The 21,581-nt window shown below is 37.4% G+C and overlaps 1 protein-coding gene across 2 annotated transcripts in view; it reads left to right on the top strand.

The window, feature by feature from the left end:
• Positions 1-21,581, top strand: part of sgta (small glutamine rich tetratricopeptide repeat co-chaperone alpha) — a 37,534-nt gene that overhangs the window by 10,105 nt on the left and 5,848 nt on the right. For both annotated transcript variants that reach the window (XM_039653510.2, XM_039653509.2), the window contains exons 7-9: positions 6,872-7,013; positions 7,122-7,184; positions 7,269-7,306. In XM_039653510.2, the coding sequence (XP_039509444.2) occupies positions 6,872-7,013; positions 7,122-7,184; positions 7,269-7,306 (243 nt within the window). The remainder of the gene's footprint in view (positions 1-6,871; positions 7,014-7,121; positions 7,185-7,268; positions 7,307-21,581) is intronic.

Raw genomic sequence — 21,581 nt, 5'->3', positions numbered from 1 at the left:
AATGCTCGTTCACACTTCTGCAATGACGCTGCTGTGCTGAGATGTTATCTTGTGCGCCCGAGCTTCATTTACAGTCTGAGGGAGATGCGCGCTGTAAACAAAACAATCTTCGCAAACATGTCTAAGGATTTCGACACCGAGGAAGACTTGCATTTTTTTGCCCAGCCATATTTATTTGAACCCGAATACACGGACGCACCAGATAACACATCAGCACAGCACGATTCCCATTGCGGAATCGTGAACTGAACAAGCATTGACAACAGAATTGGAAGACAATATAATGCTGAATAAAGTAGTTGTTTTTGCTATGTTTGGACCAAAAAGTATTTTCGATGCTTCAGAAAATTCGAACTAACCCACTCATGTCAGGTGGACTACTTTGATGTCTTTATTGCCTTTATCGACAAGGACTGTATAAGGTACATACATTTTCAATGGAGGAACAGAAAGCTCGCTGACTAAATCTAAAATATCTTAAACTGTGTTCCGAAGATGAACGGAGGTCTTACGGGCTTGGAACGACATGAGGGTGAGTCATTAATGACATAATTTTTATTTTTGGGTGAACTAACCTTGAAGTTTGAACAGTTCTCAAGTTTTGAACTGCAAGCCTTTGAACTGCAATTTATTCGAAATAAATTTAAACGAAATTCGTTTTAAAGAAAGGATTTCTACAAAACAAAACGTAATAAGTGGTCATAATCATGTCTGACTGACCCATTCCAAATGTTTTCCGATATTGTGCATTTTGTGATCTCATCTTATTAATCTCATGAAGTTTCCTTTTCATAAAATCAACATACATAGAAAAACATCATATTATTAAAAAAATATGAAAGGAATACGTTTTTTTTTTTTTTTAAACCTAGCTTATATTTAAGCGTTACACGGTCCGGCCCGCTGTAGACTACATGCATGTGTGCGTGCATGTGGTGGCGGGGCACAATTTTCAAATAATAATCGAATAATACCAGGCAATCTTTAAATATTATTTTTGCTTGAAATGCCCATCCCTGCCAAACTGCAGAAGTCGTGTTCTTCTTCGAGACCAAGTCACTCGGTGCGCAACTTGCAATCTTTGCCCTCTCTCCCCCACTCTCTCGTCACCACACTGTCACGTCATGAGAACCAGATATAAGCATTTTAGCCATTAAATAAATTGTATTTAAAACATTGCACTTGTATAGGAGACAAGGATTCCTTTTTTTTTTTCTGACGGTATGACGATATTGAAACCTATGAACCTGTTGCGATTTTTAGATCCCGCGGTATACGATATTACCGTAATACCGCCCAAGCCTAATATATATATATATATATATATATATACACGTACTAGGGGTGTAACGATACATGTATTCGTATTGAACCGTTCGGTATGAGGTTTTTGGTACGCATTTTCAAGCCGAATGGTTCGTTGGACCATTTTCCTGCTGACCAGCATTTCGTTAGCACGCTAATAGGCGCTGGCGTGACCAGACCACAACTTTGCCTAACATCAAATGGCAAATGTAATGTAAGCGGAACGAAACTGAGCTACTCGTTATTGTGTGGTTGACGGACTGTTTATCAGTTTGGACCAATGCAGCTCAAGCCGATCTTCATCAGCACTGTTACTACACAGCCAAATCCAGTAAAGAAAGCGTTTGAATTCGCCACTGAAGTAATAACATCGCTGCGAGATCTAGTGAGAAACATTTACATTTCTCCGTTATTAACAGATCAAACCTCGCTGACGTGGGAACCTGGAGAAATATTGTTCCATGAATGAACTAATCAGTGTCCACAGATCAGGGATGGAAATTAGCACCCGCCACCAGCCAAATGTGGGTGATTTTTGTGTTGTGGCAGGTAAACTCACTTCACCTACCAGCCACCGTGGCGGGTAAATAAAAATAGCATACAGTTTCACCCGGACGGCGGACACTTTGAGAGGAGGCACACCTTCAACACTCGCGCGCTTCTTCTGTCGAGGCTCGATGAGGGAAGAAATCGTGGGAGCGTTAGAGGCGGTTTGCCGTCCAAAGGGAGAGCTAGCCGCGAGCGCATGGTGTATTTTAGGGCGGGGTAGCTCTCGTGTAGCAAAGAGCTAGCCACGCGAACATCTACCTGTGCGCTTCTTCCGTCGAGGCTTGAGCGCGAGAGGAGGGAGCTAGCCGCGAGCGCATGTTGTAAATATGACAGAACTATTTGTGTCTTAAAGAGATACTGAAAGAGAATAAAAATACTAAAAGAGAAAATTTCAGTATTTCATTGAGACTTGAGATTAAATAAACTGGTTAAGTATTGTAGATCTTGTATTAATTTTCACATGCAGTTGCACATTGTCAGTTAAAACAAGTAAGTGGCTGGTAAAACCAATGAGTGGCTGGTAGATTTTGAAATCCACCAGCCACAGTGGCCGGTGGACAAAGTTAATTTCCATCCCTGCCACAGATCAGCAACATTCACCATGGATTTACTGTAGTAACACTACTAACTGTAACCATGGAAGTTTGCCAGGAATAGTAGGCTATAATGCTTTCAAGTAACATTACGTTGGTTTTATTTTGACATTATGAATACAATTGCAAACGATTACAATACATTATGAAAACAATCTGAACTAAAATAAACCTTTGTTTATAACTACTACAATATTACATTTAATTTTGTCCAAGGAGCTCTTTTGTTTTATATGCTCCTAAGAAGTCAAGTACAGCTCCATCATTGTTCAAAGTTAAAAAATATCATACTTTATGATGTTAGTTTTAATAAAAATTTAAATATATATCAAGGACATTTCTCTGGCATTTCTTTCTTTTTGTGGTATCTAGTCATGGGTCATATATGGCACTAAAGTCCCTGTAAAGTCAAAATTAAGCGTGTTCTGAGTGTCATACCACAGAAAAATGTGATATTAGCCACCCAGCCAAATTTGAATGATAAAAAATGCGGCAAGTACATAATATAAGCTATCAAAATCTTGAAAAAATCAGCAGTTATCTCTGTTCTCAAATGCTGGGGGCGTGTCTGCTGGCTGCGCTGAAACCACGCCCACTTGCGGGAAAGCTGTCGACAGTGATAATAGGTCTCGGAACGACAGAAACCAATCTGTTTTGTACATGATCGCATCCAGGTAGTACCCTATGCATTTCCTTGTCAAAGGCATAGCAAGCTAGCAAACTGTAGACTGTAGTAACTAATAGTACTGACAGTAACTCGCGATTGAGCGGCGAATGCAAATGTGCTCTATTGTTAGGGGAGAGATCAGCCCCTGTCTATGGATCAGCCAACGTGCGTCATCAAGTTGGGGCGTGTCCACGAGCTCTTGGGCTCCAGTGCGTCATCAAGCACTGTTTTAGCCCCGCCCAAAAAATCCGTAAAATAGCAAGGGTGAAAAACTGTTTAATGGTCTAACTCCGTATTTCAGAACTTCACAGTTCACAGTCTTTGTAATATGTTTTAGCAATACATTTGTAACATTTATAATGTGTTTAGAATTTTTTTGTTGAATTACCTTTACAGGGACTTTAAAACATTTTAAAATGGCATGAAATTTAATTTGAAGATACCTGTAGAAACCCTGTGCTGAAATGTACTGCACAGTTTTTACACTTTCAGATAAATTATTTAAGGCCAATTGATTTAGTTTTTTTTAAGGCTTAAGGTCATAAAAAGTCTAAAATATTTTAAATGGTATAAGAACAGTAATCCGGCTGACTAAATTGTATTAGAACTAAATCGGATTAGACCTGGTATGGTCTAATGTGATTATTAAACTTCAGAAGGTTATGGTTTAATTAAATGTGAACCCTGCTCATTTTGAAGTCACAATGATATCAAAATTGAAAGTTCTTTTTTCTTTATTGGAATATTGCAGTATTATAAATTATTTATCTATGCACATTATTATTATTTTTTTAATTCATGTGCCCTTGTAATATTTAATCAAACTATTTTGATTAAATATTTTTAGAGTGCATATTTTATTTCTTTGAATCAGCTCCTGGAAGTAGTAAAGCATATACGTTTCAAAATAAGAGTCCCAATGTATTTCAGGCTATTTTACAACTAATACATCCTATGTCACAGGATGGAAAGACTTAAAACATTATTAAATACATTCTGTTAATTTTTAATACTCTTGGCGCAATAGTATGTCATTGCCTTTCTATGAATGCATCATTATTGTATCAGTGAAATCTAATATCGCTTAAACTAATTCGGATGTATTAATATACAAATTTTACTACATATTGTATAAAACATGTTTTGAGGGTATTTTAAACTTGTAGTTTGTGATTGAATTGGTTTGTTCTGAATGATGTTAATATTATGTGGGCAGGTTTTAACAGGGTACCCGCGGGTCTTAAAAGCCTTGAAAAAGTCTTGAATTTGATCGTCTCAAATTAAGGCCTTAAAAGCCTTGAATTTAGTATACAAGTCTTGGATTTCGTTACAAAGGTCTTATTTTTCTTTTTCTTTTTTGCCTTTCCTAGGATTAAGTTCATACCGTAACAAAATTAACAAATGTAGGATAATTCTATTTCTATGCAGCGTTGAGTGCCCCTCGCACTCCACGTTATAGCTGAAAAAGGATCGCGTGCGCACCCGTTACTATGGTTACTAGGCAAGTGAGGTACAGAACAAGATAGTACCTAGCCTTGTTTAATCCGCTGTGGCCACAAATGACAGAATTTAAACCCCAAATAAGAGCTTTTCTGTTAAAAGAACATATTTTCTACCCTGTCTTTTCAATAGTAACGTTATCTGGCAACCATGCGCGCGCTCTCTCTACACTGCTGAAGAAGCGCGGATTATCTGAAAACACAGACAAGCTGGAGTGCAGCGATCTTTAAGACTTTCTACTTAAATTAAAGCGTCATTCAGTCGGTATGTGTTCCTTAATGAGCCGCTTGCGCTGTTTGTGCGACTAAATCTGCGATCAAAATGCAGGCTGATATCCAGCAGTGTTCATACGAGCAAGAATGCAATGTTTATATCCAAACGATTTCAAATGTGACATTGATTTTATGCAATAGTAAAAAAGAAAAGATTAATGGTAACATTAAGTGATGCATGTACTAAAACAGCATTGTCAGGCTTGCTCTATAACGAAATATGTGGCTTTGAACGAATCGTGAGATTCAATGAATGAATGACTCAGACTCACTCATAAAGATAGCAAGTTACCGCCACCTAATGGCGATTTTAATGTTTTTTAACATTGCATATTTAATAAACATTGTTTTATTTAAAGGTGCAATGTGTAACAAAGTTGAGTATCTGTTAACAGAAATGCAATATGACATCCATAACTATGTTTTCAGTGGTGTATAAAGAACTTACTTAATTAGCCGTAATGTTTTTATTACCTTAGAATGAGACATTAATAGCTCCATAACCGAGGGAATCCCCTTCTATGAAGGTCGCCATGTTGTGACGTCATATTCCTACCGTAGCCGAACGCGAACAAACAGCGCTACAGAACGCGTTTCATCACTACCTTGAAAGAGAAGTAGCGGAAAGCTGGAAGCTAGCCTTACACTCCGTGAGTAGTGACTTTTCCCTTGTGAGTGGTGTAAAATATGTATTTGGGATTGTTTCATGTAACTTAGTTCTCCCTCGCTGTGTTATGGGTTTGTTATGTTGGGGATAGATGTGCTGTTACGTTCGTGAGACAGCTGATGATTAGTATTCATGTCATTGACCGTAAAACAGTACGTTACAGGAATCACTAACCCGTCGATAGAGACTTTTACTAAAGTCTTTTATCACTAAAGTCGATCGCGAAGAATTTTAAAAATCAGAGAAAAAAAGCCTATTGTGTGTAGTAAATAGTATCTATGGGATGCGGAGATGACATGATTGTAACAGCGCGCGCACTTCCGACCTTTGGACTCATGCGATGCGGACGCGTCCCAGCTCAGCCACAGTAACAGCTCATATTAGCCAGCTAAACTATTACTACCCTGTTAGAAAAAAATATATAGCTGCTCCCTCGCTGTATTATGGGTTTGCTACAGTATGTGTGGAGAAATGTGCTGCTGGTTACGTTTGTGAGACAATCAGCTGATTATTATTTTATTAAATTATATATTAAAACCCTTGATCCTCACCTGACTATGGCTTTGTAAACAGACAGTATTCATGATGTGGTTTATAATGGACTGTGGTACAGAAACAGTGACAATGTTACACACTCTTGGCTTACTCTGGCTATTCTCTGCTGTCTCAGCTGACGAGATGTTTGTCCCGTTTTAGCAACCGTAGTTTCTTCGAAAGGGAGGGGTGAGCAGTGGGCTGAGCCCTTAGTGCAAACCTGGTGCAAACTCGCAACCGAACCACTAGATGTCGCTAAAAGTCACACATTGCTCCTTTAAAGCATTTTTTAAAGGTATTATAAAGGTAAATAAAATGGAATGGAAAAATTGATTAAAGGGGACAAATATTGTCCCTGAATCATGGAAAAGGTGTCGCATATTATAAGCGCATATTAAATCGCAATCGCAATATTGGTTAAAAAATCGCAATTAGATTATTTTCCATAATCGTTCAGCCCTAATTACAAGTAGCCTCCTTGTACATAATTATTTTCTAGGGTTTGAAACGTATAGATTTGACATTTTTCCCTCATACTTCTGTCGGAATGGGTACGAAGTTGGCATTGAATTTCATCTGAAATGGTATTAAAAAGGTCTTAAAAAGCCTTGAATTTAAGTTGGTGGATCCTGGGGGTACCCTGTTTAAGAAAGGTCCTAAAAAGCTTTAAATAAAATAATTTAAAAAAAAAAAACAACTAAAGATACCCTGATTTAAATTACTCCCATATTAAGGGATGTTGATATGGCCTTTATTTTTCTTTTATGTTTTGCCTAAAAACAAGGCTTGCTCTTGCAAGTTTGAACAAATACTCAGAGGCTGTGTGCTACTACAAGAAAGCACTGGAGCTGGACCCTGACAATGACACCTACAAAGTCAACCTGCAAATAGCAGAACAGAAGATGAAGGAAACGCAGTCCAGCCCAGTGAGTCCACAGAACCCCCCAACACCCCCCCCCCCCCCAGATTACAGGCAGTTTTTGTCACTTTGTGTGATATAGAGAATCTTACGGTCATGTGTTTATCTTTGATAGGCAGGGGGTTTGGGTGGAGTCGACCTGGCTGGTTTGCTGAGTAACCCTGGCTTCATGAACATGGTGAGTAGAAATAAATCTAAAATGCTCTCATCATTAATGCTTACTTATGCTCATCACTAACTCACTGTCTCTCTCTCTCTTTAGGCATCTAATTTAATGAACAACCCACAAGTGCAACAATTGTGAGTAGACAACTTAAAGCACATCATTTATTATACATCTAAGTGTAATTACACACTGCAGCCATGTCATCTGCTGCTAGAACTAGAAATGCTAGAACTCTTTAAAATTCAGGTGGATTCTGATTTGGCTGTCAGTGATTTTATCTGGAAGAAACATTCTAAAAGTGATTCCAATTATATCGCCTGTCATTAGGGCCCAAGCCCTGAAAGGGAAAAGGCCCTATTGTGTTCCTTGGGATTATTAGGGCCCAAGCCTTGAAAGGGCAAAGGCCCTATTGGTTTCCTAAGGGTTCTTATTAGGGCCCAAGCCCTGAAAGGGCGAAGGCCCTATTGTTTTCGTTAGGATTATTTTTTTCTATTATTAGGGCCCGAGCACTAACAGTGCGAGGACCCTATTGAAACTGTTAGGGTTATTTAGGGCCCGAGCACTAACTGTGCGAGGCCCTATTGAAACTGTTGGGATTATTATTTTTTCTTCTTTTTTTAGGGCCCGAGCACTAAGAGTGCAAGGACCCTATTGAAACTGTTAGGGTTATTAGGGCCCGAGCACTAACTGTGTGAGGCCCTATTAAAACTGTTGGGATTATTTAGGGCCCGAGCACTAACAGTGCGAGGACCCTATTGAAACTGTTAGGATTATTTTTAGGGCCTGAGCACTAACAGTGCGAGGACCCTATTGAAACTGTTAGGGTTATTTTTTTTTTTTTTTTGGGCCCGAGCACTAACAGTGCGAGGACCCTATTGAAACTGTTAGGGTTATTTTTAGGGCCCGAGCACTAACAGTGCGAGGACCCTCTTGAAACTGTTAGGGTTATTTATTAGGGCCCAAGCCCTGAAAGGGCGAAGGCCCTATTGTTTTCCTTGGGATTATTCTTTTCTATTATTATTATTATTATTATTATTTTTCTTACGACTATTCAGGCACTTTTGGGGCCCTTAACGTGCTCAAACTCTTGAAACTTTGCACACAGGTCAGAACCCGCGGCCATCAGAGCCGGGCTGAAGTCAGATATGTTTGTTTTAATGTGGTCATGCTCAATCTGAGCCTACGTCTCTGTCTCTTGTCTGTTTGTGTGTGTGTTTTTTTAGGGGGAGGGGGCTTAACCATTTCACTGCTGTGTGTCTGGCCTGCATAAAAAAATACATTTCTTAAGCCTGGTATGTTTTAAATAAGTTTTTATTTAAATTTTTATAAGCAAAGGCATAATATAACCAGTTTAATTGTAGTGCATTGACAATAGTTTTATATAATTAGTTTATTAATTAAATTAACTTGGTCCATAAACTTGATCTGAAAATTTGGTCCATAAATCAAACACACTTGCATGTAATAATATGAAACTTGACTAAATCTCCTAGGAGAAATACATCAAATTACAACGCATGTGTTTACCAATCACCACCAAACTCGGTGTGCATGAAGTCAAGACATTGAGGATGCTCAATTCCGGACGGATTTTTGATATCTCGAATGGTTTGGCCGTGGCGAGGAAATACATTTTATGACTAAAAAAGGACACATCAAATGTGTTATAACTTTGCTCGTTTTACAAAACTTGCCACGTATATTGTTCTTGTCAATCCGATCAACTTTCTAATTAACAGTAAGAAGCTCAGACCAAAAGAAAGTCAGATATTGTAGTTTGGATGTGTATCTTGTCTCTATCAGTGTCTGTGTGGGGAGGAGGGGCGGGGGGGGGAGTGCTGGTGTATGTGTTTATGTGTGTGTGCGTGGGTGTGTGTGTGTATGTGTGTGTGGCTGACTAGATTTTTCCTGCAAGTCTTGTCTTTTTGCATAACAATTTTGTATTGTTTTAAATTAAAAAATATGCATATAACCCTAATCTTTTAAATGTATAGTTTGCTTTAAATAAAAGTAAGATAAATTGGTAAACTACAAATTGGTAATTGAAGCTGAATTCTCATTCTCATCTGAATTACAAATATTTTTTTTTCTGTATAAAATAATACTCTGATTAAAAAAGAAACATCAAACATGTTTTTAGTAGGGGTGGTTAATCTGTCTGATTTCCCGATTCGATTACGATTATTGAAATCCCGATTCGATTATTAACGATTCTCGATTACCGATTATTGATTTTCCATTTCACAACAGTAAACGAAAATACACTAGATCAACATATGATTATATTAGCAGCAGCAACATTTTGGTATTAATTGCACTTTTTATTTGTTTGATATTCATTGAAAATATAATGATGGTTAGTAAGGACATGCAAACATGCTTGTTGTCTACTACTTAGGCAACTCATTATCTTTACATTTATTAACTTTAAATTTTTTTTCAAAAGCAATTTTGTTGCATTATAATGCAAATGCACCTGGTTCTATTAATTGACAGCATTAAAATGTATTTTGTGATTTCCTTCAATTGAAAATATTTGAAGCAAGTTTGGGGGACTTGAAGGGCACCCAATTCAGAGAATCACCCAGAAATTCAAAAGAACAGCATTTATCTGAAAAAGAAAGCTTTTGTAACATTAAACAATACCGTTCAAATGTTTGGAGTCGGTAAGAATTTTTATTTAATTTTTTGGGCAAAAGAAAAAAGAAATCTATACTTTTATTCCTCAAGGATAAATTAAGTTGATCAAAAGTTAAAGTACAAGACATTTATAATGTTACAAATCGATTATCTGAATCTTTTGTGTGTGACTATAAATAATTTGCTTTAAAAGTACAAATTAATGACCCATATAGAATTAATGCACAATATATTTTATTAACATTACAAAGAACGACCAGGAAAATAAATGTGTGCTTGAACTAGGAGCATACTTGTAGTAAATAAATAATATAACGACTGGTGCAGCCGAGTGTTTTTCCTCCTCTGGCTGGAAAGGTGTCATATGGCTTATCATATTTGTCGTGTTTCCGTCATTGGTTTTATTCCACAAAGCATACAACTAGTGCGGCTCTTGTCCAGCTCCTTTCCCCCTTCAACTTCAGAAGCCAAAATATTTCCACACGTCAGCTTTTAACCTAACAAGGAAAGTGTTTGGATCTCGCGTGCCATCTCATCTCTGTTGTGTGCACGCCACAGACGGTCCCGCCACTGCACTTCCGCGCTTCAGAGTTCCGTCTTTCGCGTTCCGTCAATATTACGTTATTATAAATACATATAAAAAAATAATTTTGAAATCGATTTTTTTGACATTTGTGAATCGATTCAGGATCGTCCACGTCCGCATCCCGATGCATCGAGAATCGATTTTTTTACCCACCCCTAGTTTTTAGTCAATATAGAATGTGTAACTTAAAAATAAACAGATTAGTGCTCTGTTTGAGGACAATCCTGTGTGGGGAGTCGGCAGGGGGATTTATCTGTTGAGTGAGAATTAATTACAATTTTTGTTTTTCAATGTAGCATTCTAATCAGGTAAAGCAAGTAATATTCTCTGTCTTTATATATATATATAGTTATATACTGTATATACATATATATATATATATATATATATATATACACATATATATATATATATATATATATATATATATATATACACATATATATATATATATATATATATATATATATATATATATATATATATATATATATACATACATATACATATATATATATATATATATATATATATATATATATATATATATATATATATACATACATATACATATATATATATATATATATATATATATATATATATATATATATATATATATATATATATATAAAGAGGGTTATTCTGCAGGACGTATACACATATATATATATATATATATATATATATATATATATATATATATACATACATATACATATATATATATATATATATATATATATATATATATATATATATATATATATATATATAAAGAGGGTTATTCTGCAGGACGTGCAAAAACTTAGCCCCCGCTTTGACTGTCGAAGAGAAGTGTGCTGAAGAGCTTGGATCAGTGAGGGCTTTGCAAAATATATATACATACAAATATATATACATACAAACACACACACACACACACACACACACATATATAAATGAGATTAGTGTTTTACAATATTAAGGAAAGCAAATATATTGAAATATAGCACATTAATTTTAAATTCATTCAGCTTCAATTACCAATTTGTAGTTTACCAATTTATCTTACTTTTATTTAAAGCAAACTATACATTTAAAAGATTAGGGTTATATGCATATTTTGTCATTTAAAAAAATACAAAATTGTTATGCAAAAAGATAAGGACTTGCAGGAAAAATCTACAGTCAGCCACACACAAACACAGACACCAGCAACCCCCCCCTCCCCCTAACTAACAACCCCACTTTTGTCAAAAGGTGGCGCTACTGAGCCCTCACCACGCCCGTTTCTGAAACTTTGCACATGTCTACTGGCTAATAAATGTGATGTGTCTGAGTTTCATGCAATTTGAAGCATGCTAAGGGTCTCAAAAGCATCCTAAAAGAATGGTAAAGTTTGATGCGTTACCACGGCAACAGTTTCAAAGATATCAAGAATCCATTCACAGGTCTACATCTGCCGTATGTTTACATTATGCAGATGAAGTTTGAAGCCAATCGGGTAAAAATAAAAGGGTGATATCAAAGCATTTTGAAAGTGACACACTTTCTGCTGCCAGTTGGTGGCGCTATAACTTTGACTCACAATAGTCACATCCATGTGATCGTCCTCTTACAGCGAATACACTGCTGAAGTTTCATCAAGATCAGTTGATGTATGCTGAAGTTATAACACACTTCCTGTTTCACGTTTCAAAAAATCCCCACACAAGCTTTCATCCTCAATGTCTTGACTTCACGCTGACCGAGTTTTGTCGAATTTGGATCAGAGCTCTAGGAGGAGTATTTCACATTCCATTGCGTGTGTTTTACAAACAAACCTCAATAGCCGACTTCCTGTTGGGCTGAGGTAAAAAGTAAGAGTGTGAGGTATAGATGAAACAATGAGATCGACATGTGTACCGAGTTTCATATTATTGCATACAAGCGTGTTTGAGTTATGGACCAAGTGTTCGGACCCCGTTCCAGGGGGCGCTGACGAGCCCCCCTGCCACGCCCGGGTACCATCTTCAGCCCGGCCCTGATGGCCGCGGGTTCTGACCCGTGTGCAAAGTTTCAAGAGTTTTCGAGCATGTTAAGGGCTCCAAAAGTGCCAAAAAGGTAGTAAAATAATAATAAGAATAAATAATCCTAAGGAAAAAAATAGGGCCTTCGCCCTTTCAGGGCTTGGGCCCTAATAATAAATATAGCTGCGAGCAGCGATGGCTGGCCCAAGCCGGTGGCACCGCAACCCCGGTTCCTTTAGTTACCTAAAGGCACCGGGGTGGCGGTGTTGCAGGCTTTGGCCCTTTCATGATTAAATGATTAAATGTTAGAGCTTATTAAATGAAGAGCTTGCATCAGTGATGGCTTTGCAATATATATATATATTAGGGGTGGCACGGTTCACGAAACCGACGGTTCGGTTTGTATCACGGTTTTAGTGTCACGGTTTTCGGTTCTGTACGGTTCTTGTTATTTTTTTCTTTTTTCTTTAACACTCCAGAAATGTACTTCAGCATGTGATATAGCTTAATTATCCACACTTTAGGATACAGTATAAAAAAAAATTATATTCATGCAATCATGCACAAACTGAATTTGACTCTTTGACTTTAAGCACATTTTGGGACTATCTCAGAGGAAAGCTAGGTGAGATTTTGATAAAGCAAGAGAGAAGAAATTGACATGCTTTTCGTTTATTTGGCAAAAAAAGGAGAATGTGCATCACTATCTCTACAAGAACTTGTGCATTTTTATCACACAAATCTTATTTACACAAAGAAATTAACTTGCATTTATGAACTGACAACTTTTGTAGCTCTTACAAAAATTCTATCTTTTAAAAGAAAAAAAAGAGGAACTACACTGTCTTTTATGAATAAGTCAATATACATGAAACCTCATTGCCTATAATTAGGCTATAGAAATAGCAAAGGCCATAAACATAAAGTGAAAAGTTCAACCTCAACACAAAAAACAGTATCAACAATGCTTCTATTCCCAAAAATTGACGCTGGCGCGTCCTCCAACTCCCTCATCTCTCCCACTTGCCATTTCTCCGCGTGCCGTGACCTGCATCGCTCCATACTCCACTTTTACTGGCTTGTTTACTAACTTGAACCGGCGCTGCACAGAGCGATCGGCAATGACATCAAATACCGCAAAAGTGAGTGACGGAGCCGTCGTTCCCGCTCTAGTGTGATGTTATTCACCGGTCGCTCTGTGCAGCGCCGGTCCAAGTCGAACAAGCTTATGTCGCGCGAAAAGAAAACACACGTCACATACGGGCACGAGGTTACATTGCGCATGCGTCGAACCGTGAGACGCACACACGCTCCGAACCGAGACAAGCGAACCGAACGGTTCGGGTGTTTTTTCATGTACCGTGCCACCCCTAATATATATATATATATATATATTAGGGATGGCTCGATACCACAATTTTGACTTCGGTACGATACCAGAACCTAATACCTCGGTATCGATACTAAATCGATACCACAGTCGGGGAAAAAAAAAGAGTCTAAAATTAAGTGAATTGAAACAACTATATTAAACACTGCTTGAAACTCTCAACTACCATATGTGTAAAGAAAGTATCAAAAAACAAAAACAGATCAAAATTTTCAAAATAAATAAATTCAGTCAAGGAACATACAGTAGGTAAAATTTTGATTTTGGAAAAGAAAAAAAACCCTGAAATTATACAATTAAAATAGGTTAATATCTATAATAATAATAGATTAACATATAATAATAGAATAATGAAATGGCATGTAAACCATTAGCTGTCATGCATCAACAGAGAATTATCAACATTTATAGCGTTTATTCATCTTGGTTTGCTTACTGTTTGTGTTTGGGTATAGATTATGCATAATGCATTGCAATGTTATGCTAAACATGTATTACATTTTTAGGTCATTTTATTACTGATTGATCTAGATTAATCAATGCTATATTGTTAGGCCAGGTTTCTTAATGAATTTTGACAAATGTAGCTTAATTGTAGGCTAATATTATTAATATTTATATTACTACCATCTCTCTCTCTCTCTCTCTCTCTCTCTGGGTCGCAACAGCGGCAATAATGCCATTAGTTTTTGCTATTACTTTTATTCTTTATTAATTAAAATTAAATGAATATGTTTGACTAAATTAAATCAGTTGAATGATGAACTCACCAGTCGATCTCTGAACTCTTTGAACTAGTCAGGATGAGCAACTGACGAGCGCTTCGGCAGATTTGATGTGTTGCCTCCCATGGAAACACTTTATTGAAAGCAACGTTTGCAGAGTGGTGCATTCATTGAGGTCTGTTACTTTACTATTCTCATTACTTTAGCAGGCAAAGTAATGCTTTATTTCACTGATACTTCTCTCTATTTATTAATTTCGGGCGTGTAGAAATTCGAATGAGCTTCGTTTGATCCGTCGTGTTCCTTCGTTTGCCGGTTTCGCGTGACCCGCGTCAGTTTCGGTAGCGCACTGCCGCCTAGTGGAGAACTTCGGAACAGCAGCGCATTAAATACCGAATTTAACAAAATTATGATATTGTACCGTTTGAAATTTATTATATACCGGTATTTTTGTAATACCGGTATACCGCGCATCCCTAATATATATATATATATATATATATATATATATACATATATATATATATATATATATACATACATACATACATGCATACAAACACACACACACACACACACATACAGTATATACTATTATAGCCAGAATTGTATATTGGGGCAATATATATATTATAGCCAGAATTGTATAATAAATTACAAAGTACATAAGCAGAGAGTCTTATTTCTTTCGTTTTGAATTGTTCTGTTTAAAAGTAGACATATGAGGTGAGTAGGCCTACCTTTTGTGCTGAGTTTCGTTATAGCTATAGGTAGCCTAGCCTATTTACCTCTTATTTATTAAACGCTTTCTGTTTGATGCCTGTGTGAAAGTCTTTAAGTAGGCCTATCTTTTAGTGCCGCTTTCGGAGCGCTGAAGTCCATTGTTTTTTTCTCATAAATGCAATAAAATAAAATAAATATTTTATTTACTGTGGAGACTGAGAGCCAACCCTTCTTCATCTGGTGGATACCGTAGGCTGGTATTAGGTATTACTGTGGTTTGCACAATGTAGCCTAATTCACAGGCTACCTTGATGTGATTTCATAGGCTAGTGCTTTTTATTGCGTACCGAAATGGACCATGGTGAATAGGTATATCAGCTTGTCAACCATATTTAAATATTTAAAACCAGTTGAATATAAAAAGTACAGTGCAAGGTAACGTTACTCCTCTCGTCATCGGCAGCTGTCGGTCACAGTTGCGACAAGAACAATTCTCCGTGGACCGGTCCGAGCGCTTAAGACGCGCACTTTCATATGGGGGGGACGCAGCTGTAGTTAACAACAATTTAATATTGTTACAATAGACCAACATTTTGTTGGCCTACTTTAATTTTCAAAATAACCAGTGGGGGAATGAACTTCATAGGCTATTCACGTAAATGTGAAGTAACCTACTTTTCCCCCCTCGCAGGACAGCAACACTACGCATTGGTTTACATTAAAATACACTAAAGCAGGCAATCCTATAGTTTAAATGTATCAACCTTGCAAACAATCAGATGCCAATACAAAAATAAACAACGTCCAGAGCCATGAATTTTATTTCATTTAACATTTAAAGTTGCGTTAAATAATAAATTATGAATAATAATGTACAGAAATGTATCTTCGTTTTCACGTTTCCACAAGACAAATAAAGCCACACAATGGTGACGAATGAGTTAATGAAAAAGAAGAAAAAACTTTTGGCTGTTAACACTGTTCTGGCTATTTGATTAATGAAAACAATACTTTTACGTTTAAATGTGAATTTGCCATCCACCACCGAACTCTCAGCCGCCCTATAAAAAAAAATGCTGTCGTCACCAGCGCAATGACTTATGGGGTAGGATAGGCCGCGTAGGATCGGGTAGGATGCATTTATGTGATGACGCAACCAGCCTTCGAATACGGCCTTCGGAGGATGCATAACTGAATTGGGACAGCCTTCATCACGCTGCGGTGACTCAATCGGCCTTCAAACGCGCCCTTCAGAGGGTGCAGACTTTGAATTGGGACAGTCTTCATAGCGCGGATGTGACTCAGTCGGCCTTCAAATACGGCCAAGTGTCCTTCAAATACGGCCTTCGGAGGATGCAGCCTTCACATTGGGACACAGCTTGTGTGTCTCTGTGTCTTTGCCTGTGTGCGTGTGTGTGTAGGGGGAGGGGGCTTAACCATTTCACTGCTGTGTGTCTGGCCTGCATAAAAAAAAAATGCATTTCTTAAACCTGGTTTTTTTTTTTTTAAATAAGTTTTTATTTTTATTTTTTATAAGTAAATGCATATAGCCAGTTTAATTGTAGTGCATTGACAATAGTTTTATATATTTAGTTTATTAATTAAATTAACTTGGTATGTAAACTTGATCTGAAAATTTGGTCCATAAATCAAACACACTTGCATGTAATAATATGAAACTCGGTACACATATAGATCTCATCGGTTCATATATACTTCACACTCTTACTTTTTACCCCAGCCCAACAGGAAGTCGGCTATTTAGGGTTGTTTGTAAAAAAAACATGCAATGGAATAATTTAAAGTACTTCTCTAGAGGATGAAAGTTTGCAAGGGGGTTTTTGATATCTCGAACGGTTTGACCATGGAGAAGGGGGATTGAACCGAGCGTGTGTGTGTTAAAGTTCCCTCTGAGCGCTTGCACTTCTGAAGCCACTGCCGCGCAGAAAATAGGAAAATGCCACGCAGAGGACCAACATGAAATGTGTGGAAATCCATTTGATTGTAGTTTAAGTGAGAAATAATTTCCGTGTTCTGGTTAACCGCTGTAGAGTGAAAACTGGTGAATGTAGTTTACAGCTTTTATAGAAAGAGAATGATGTGAGAACGTGTGATTGGCAGTGAGTCCTGTGTGCCGACAAAATAGCTCAATACGAGAGGCAACGATAAACAAAAAGACATGTGAAATAAAATCACAACATAATGTTTAAAGAAGAGTGGTTTGATTAAAGTGGTGGAAATAATGGTTGATGAACACAGAACAGTAAAAATTACACACCCACCCACGTGAAGTCAAAATACATCATTAGTTTAATATGTTTTTGTGTGTGGTGGAGTTTTAGGTATGGTTATATTACTATTAAAGAGTTCGCATTTCACTTTTCTTGAAAATATTTAGCTATTATAGCAGTTCTCCTCTGGCTTACAATATAAATGTAAGCCAGAGGAGAACTGGCCCCCGACTGAGCCTGGGTTCTCCCAAGGTTTTTTCTCCATCCAATCTGATGGAGTTTTGGTTCCTTGCCACTGTCGCCTTGCTTTTGGCTTGCTTTTGGCTTGCTCAGTTGGGGTTATTTAGTGTTTAGCAATATTATTGATCTGTGTTGTACTACTTTCATGTTATCACTGTGAAGCTGCTTTGATACAATCTGTATTGTGAAAAGCGCTATATAAATAAATGTGACTTGACTTGACTTGACTATTAGATCTACTTAAATGCTTCAGTTTGTTTTCATATTATAATAATATAATATGTGCACAAATTGAAGCATTTTAACTGATATAGAATTTGATGCGTAGTTCCTATAACTCTTTCAGTACCTAGTCTAGAGCTAGGACTTTTTTAGTTCCTTTTCCCTAGGTCTACGTTGATTGGTTCAACTTATAAGTCACGCCCACTGTCAACACGGAATTTGTAGCGCGCTGTCTGCCATACGCTGTGTGTTTTAGCGAAACATTACAACGAGGATGGACGGAATGCTGAACTCTGAAAAGTGGACTGATGCTGAGGTGCAGGCTCTGCTGGCCATGTACACCACCGAAGAGTTGCAAAGACGCTATAAAGACCGTCGCCGTGCTTGCGTCACTCCCTTACCCCTCTCACCAGTTCCTATGGCCACTTGGCCAGTGCGAGCGTAAGCAGCAAAACCGAGTTTGGGGGAGAGTAGTTCTTAGAACTGTTTAGAAGTGGACAGTTCCTATAACTAAGTTCCTGTAACTACTTGGTCGAAAAGCGGCTATTGGCTAAGGCCTGCCCATACTTTGACTACAAACTTGGTCCTCAAATCATTACGTATTTTGCAATACATGTAATGTAACTTTATAAGGTTGCACTCCTTCTATAAGTTATAAATAGTTACTAAGATAATACAACGGTAACTAACGTAACTTTATAAGGTTGCACTCCTTCTATAAGTTATAAATAGTTACTAAAAGTGTTGTCACGGTACCAAAATTTTAGTATTCGGTACCAATAGCAGTAAAAATTCACAGTTCTCGGTACCAATTTCGGTACCAAAGCTTAGTTTAAATTTACATATATTTCAGTGTTTATCACGGTTAACTGTACATTTGTATTATTAACACTTTAGAAAAAGATTAGATAAAATTACCTAAAAATAAACAATAGTATACACTAACACATTTTTAAAGTTGTTTGTAAAGTTTTAATCCGTTAACATTTATTTAATGCACAATGAATGAAGTGAACAAACATGAACAATCAAGTGTTTGTATTAAATAACATTTACAAACATTAATTAATGTTGTAAAAATATATTGTTTACTCAATGTGTTGATGTGAACTAAGTAATGTTGATGAATGGTAGCTATCTTATTGTAGCGTTACCAAACTATACAGGAGATAAAACATGTTTTATTTGCTGAGTTATAAAGGCAAGAATACGCCTAGAACTGGCACTGACATTAAATGACATAAATAGGGATGCATCGATACTACCAGTACTCTGGTGTTGGTTGGATACTACTGTGCTCATGTACTCGTAAAACTACCCCGAAAGCACTTTAGAGGCCGTTCACATTAATTTTTTATTATATTTTTGCGCGTGCTTATTCTTTTCAAAGCGCTTGCTCTCACGCGGCGTCTGTCGTTGCTATGCAACGAATTTTTATTATGAGCGCGCTTGCCTCACGCCTATATTTGAAATTGCGAATTTGCATGTAATCGGCCTCTTATGGCAACGTGACATTAGCCTAATCCAAAATATTTCCATATGTGGCTCTTTCCTCCTTTCGTGTCAACAAGTGGATTCAGAGAGAGAGCCATATCAGCGTTATGAAGAGGACGCGACTGTGCACCTTTCAGACAGCGCGTCTAGAACTGGATTAACCTGGTATTCGGTACCTAGAAAAGCTGGTACCGTAACTTTTTTTTTTTTTTTTTTTTTTAGTACCGACTTGGTACCGAAGTACCGAGTTTTTTGAAAACACTAGTTACTAAGATAATATAACGGTAACTAACGTAACCGTATGCAAAATTATTCTAGCGATATGTAGGCCTAATACTAGATAAGGTTTGCTAGTACATTTGTAACGAGGTTTAGTTGTTAATGGGAGGGAGGCGGGGATGGTCGAACAAGGGTATGGTTGAACAAGTTTAGTAATAAAAAAAACAAATACAAAATGAAAGTATAAGCCAGCAGCCCCTCACGGATGACTGCTGGCACACAAAACAGAACATAAAATCACAATGTAAAATCAGGGCTGTACCTCTCTCGATCTTTACTGTCATCACTACTCCTTTATGTGCTCTCACGTCCCTCGGCCTCGTCCTGCTCGCCACAACATTATTTCAGCAACATGACAAGCCAGTGAATTAGCAGTTTTCAATTGTTCCTTTGCACAATGCGTGACATTTTATCTACATGTTACGCAGCTATAGTTTTTTACCGAGTCAAAGGGCTCTGTTTAATTTTTTCTTCTTCGCTTGTTTTGTCATCAGTCTTTTTCTTTTTACCTGTCTTTGATTTGTTTAGGTTTAGGTTTTTTGCTCCACCATTAGCACAGCTGCGGCACACAAGCAATCTTGAGTTTGAACGGTATGCGCTGTGCAAGATAATGGGTGCTTCTCATTTCTTATTTGTGCATCCTCGTTTCCTTTCCTTGCTTCCTTTCCTTGCGTCTCAGCTCCACCCCCTGTAGGACGCGAGGGAAGGAAGCGAGGAAAGGAAAGGAGGACAGAGGAATCGAATAAAAGCTTTTTTATATACATTGGAATACTTGATTACTCGAGTGTCACTCCACAGTGTCATCAGCAGCGCTAAAAGGATCGGCCCTTATGTTGTTGAAGTTTGGTTATTTAATAAATTCATAATAAATAATAATAAAGATAGGCTATACTGTTGAAATATCTGAGATGTGTGGTTTATATAAACTGCAAAGGTAAAGTATAAATTAAAATTATTGTGACCGATGTGAACGGGGAGGAGAATTGACACGTGCGTCACGTTTAGTAAATATAACAGTTCCGTGTAGGATGCACCTGTGTATCCTCGCTTATGACTCCTCAGGAAGCCTCCTCACTCCTCGATCCTCGACTCCTCACGGTGCAATTAGAGAATTGAGATGTCCTTCAAGATGGCTGAGCTCGATCGGTTTCCGGGTCATAGGAGGGAGGAGCGAGGAGACGAAGAGGGATATTGAGAAGCACCCAGGGGTGTGATTAGCGCGTACACGAGCGTGATTGACACTAAGACATTCCTCCTGGCTCTGATTGGTTGTTTCTGACAGGGAGCGCTGTATTTCTGCAACTGGACCACTCGACCACTGGGTGGAGCCAGAGGAGCTTGTTTTTTTTTGTGTTTTTTTTTTTCACAGGTTATGTCTCATATTCTACTGTCAGAACATAATGGCAGTTTTAACAAATATGTAAAAAATAATTTCTCGTCTAAACTAGAGTCTGCGATGCTGAAATGTGTGAGGACTGATGAATAAGATCAGATCAAACATTTATTTGAATTAAATATTTTAATCACTATTATATAATTTTTCATTGTCAATTATTTTACTGTATGTAATTTTTATGCCCAAATTCCTTAATTAATATTCAAAGTAGACTGCCATCTCCTCTACGCTGTGTGCGTTATGGTTTAAGATAAATTCAATATTTAACATCGTTACATTTATTTAGGGCATGTACTGCGCATTCAACTTACTATCTACTTCAACTATTTTAAAAGAATGGTACAAGTACCAGCACACACAAGCAACCCTTTTTTTATTACCGTAAAACTTCAAATAATAGCCGAGTCCCAAATAGACGCCTGTCTTTTTTTACATGCCTGGTGTGGCTGCAGGTTTGGGTAGATAAAAGCCAGTCTCAAATAGAGGGCGGGT

The sequence above is a fragment of the Pimephales promelas genome, chromosome 21, assembly GCF_988280905.1.
Source record: "Pimephales promelas chromosome 21, fPimPro1.hap1.1, whole genome shotgun sequence".
Classification (NCBI taxonomy): domain Eukaryota; kingdom Metazoa; phylum Chordata; class Actinopteri; order Cypriniformes; family Leuciscidae; genus Pimephales; species Pimephales promelas.
Note: the sequence above shows the minus strand (reverse complement) of the source record. Positions and strands in the feature narration are given on the sequence as shown.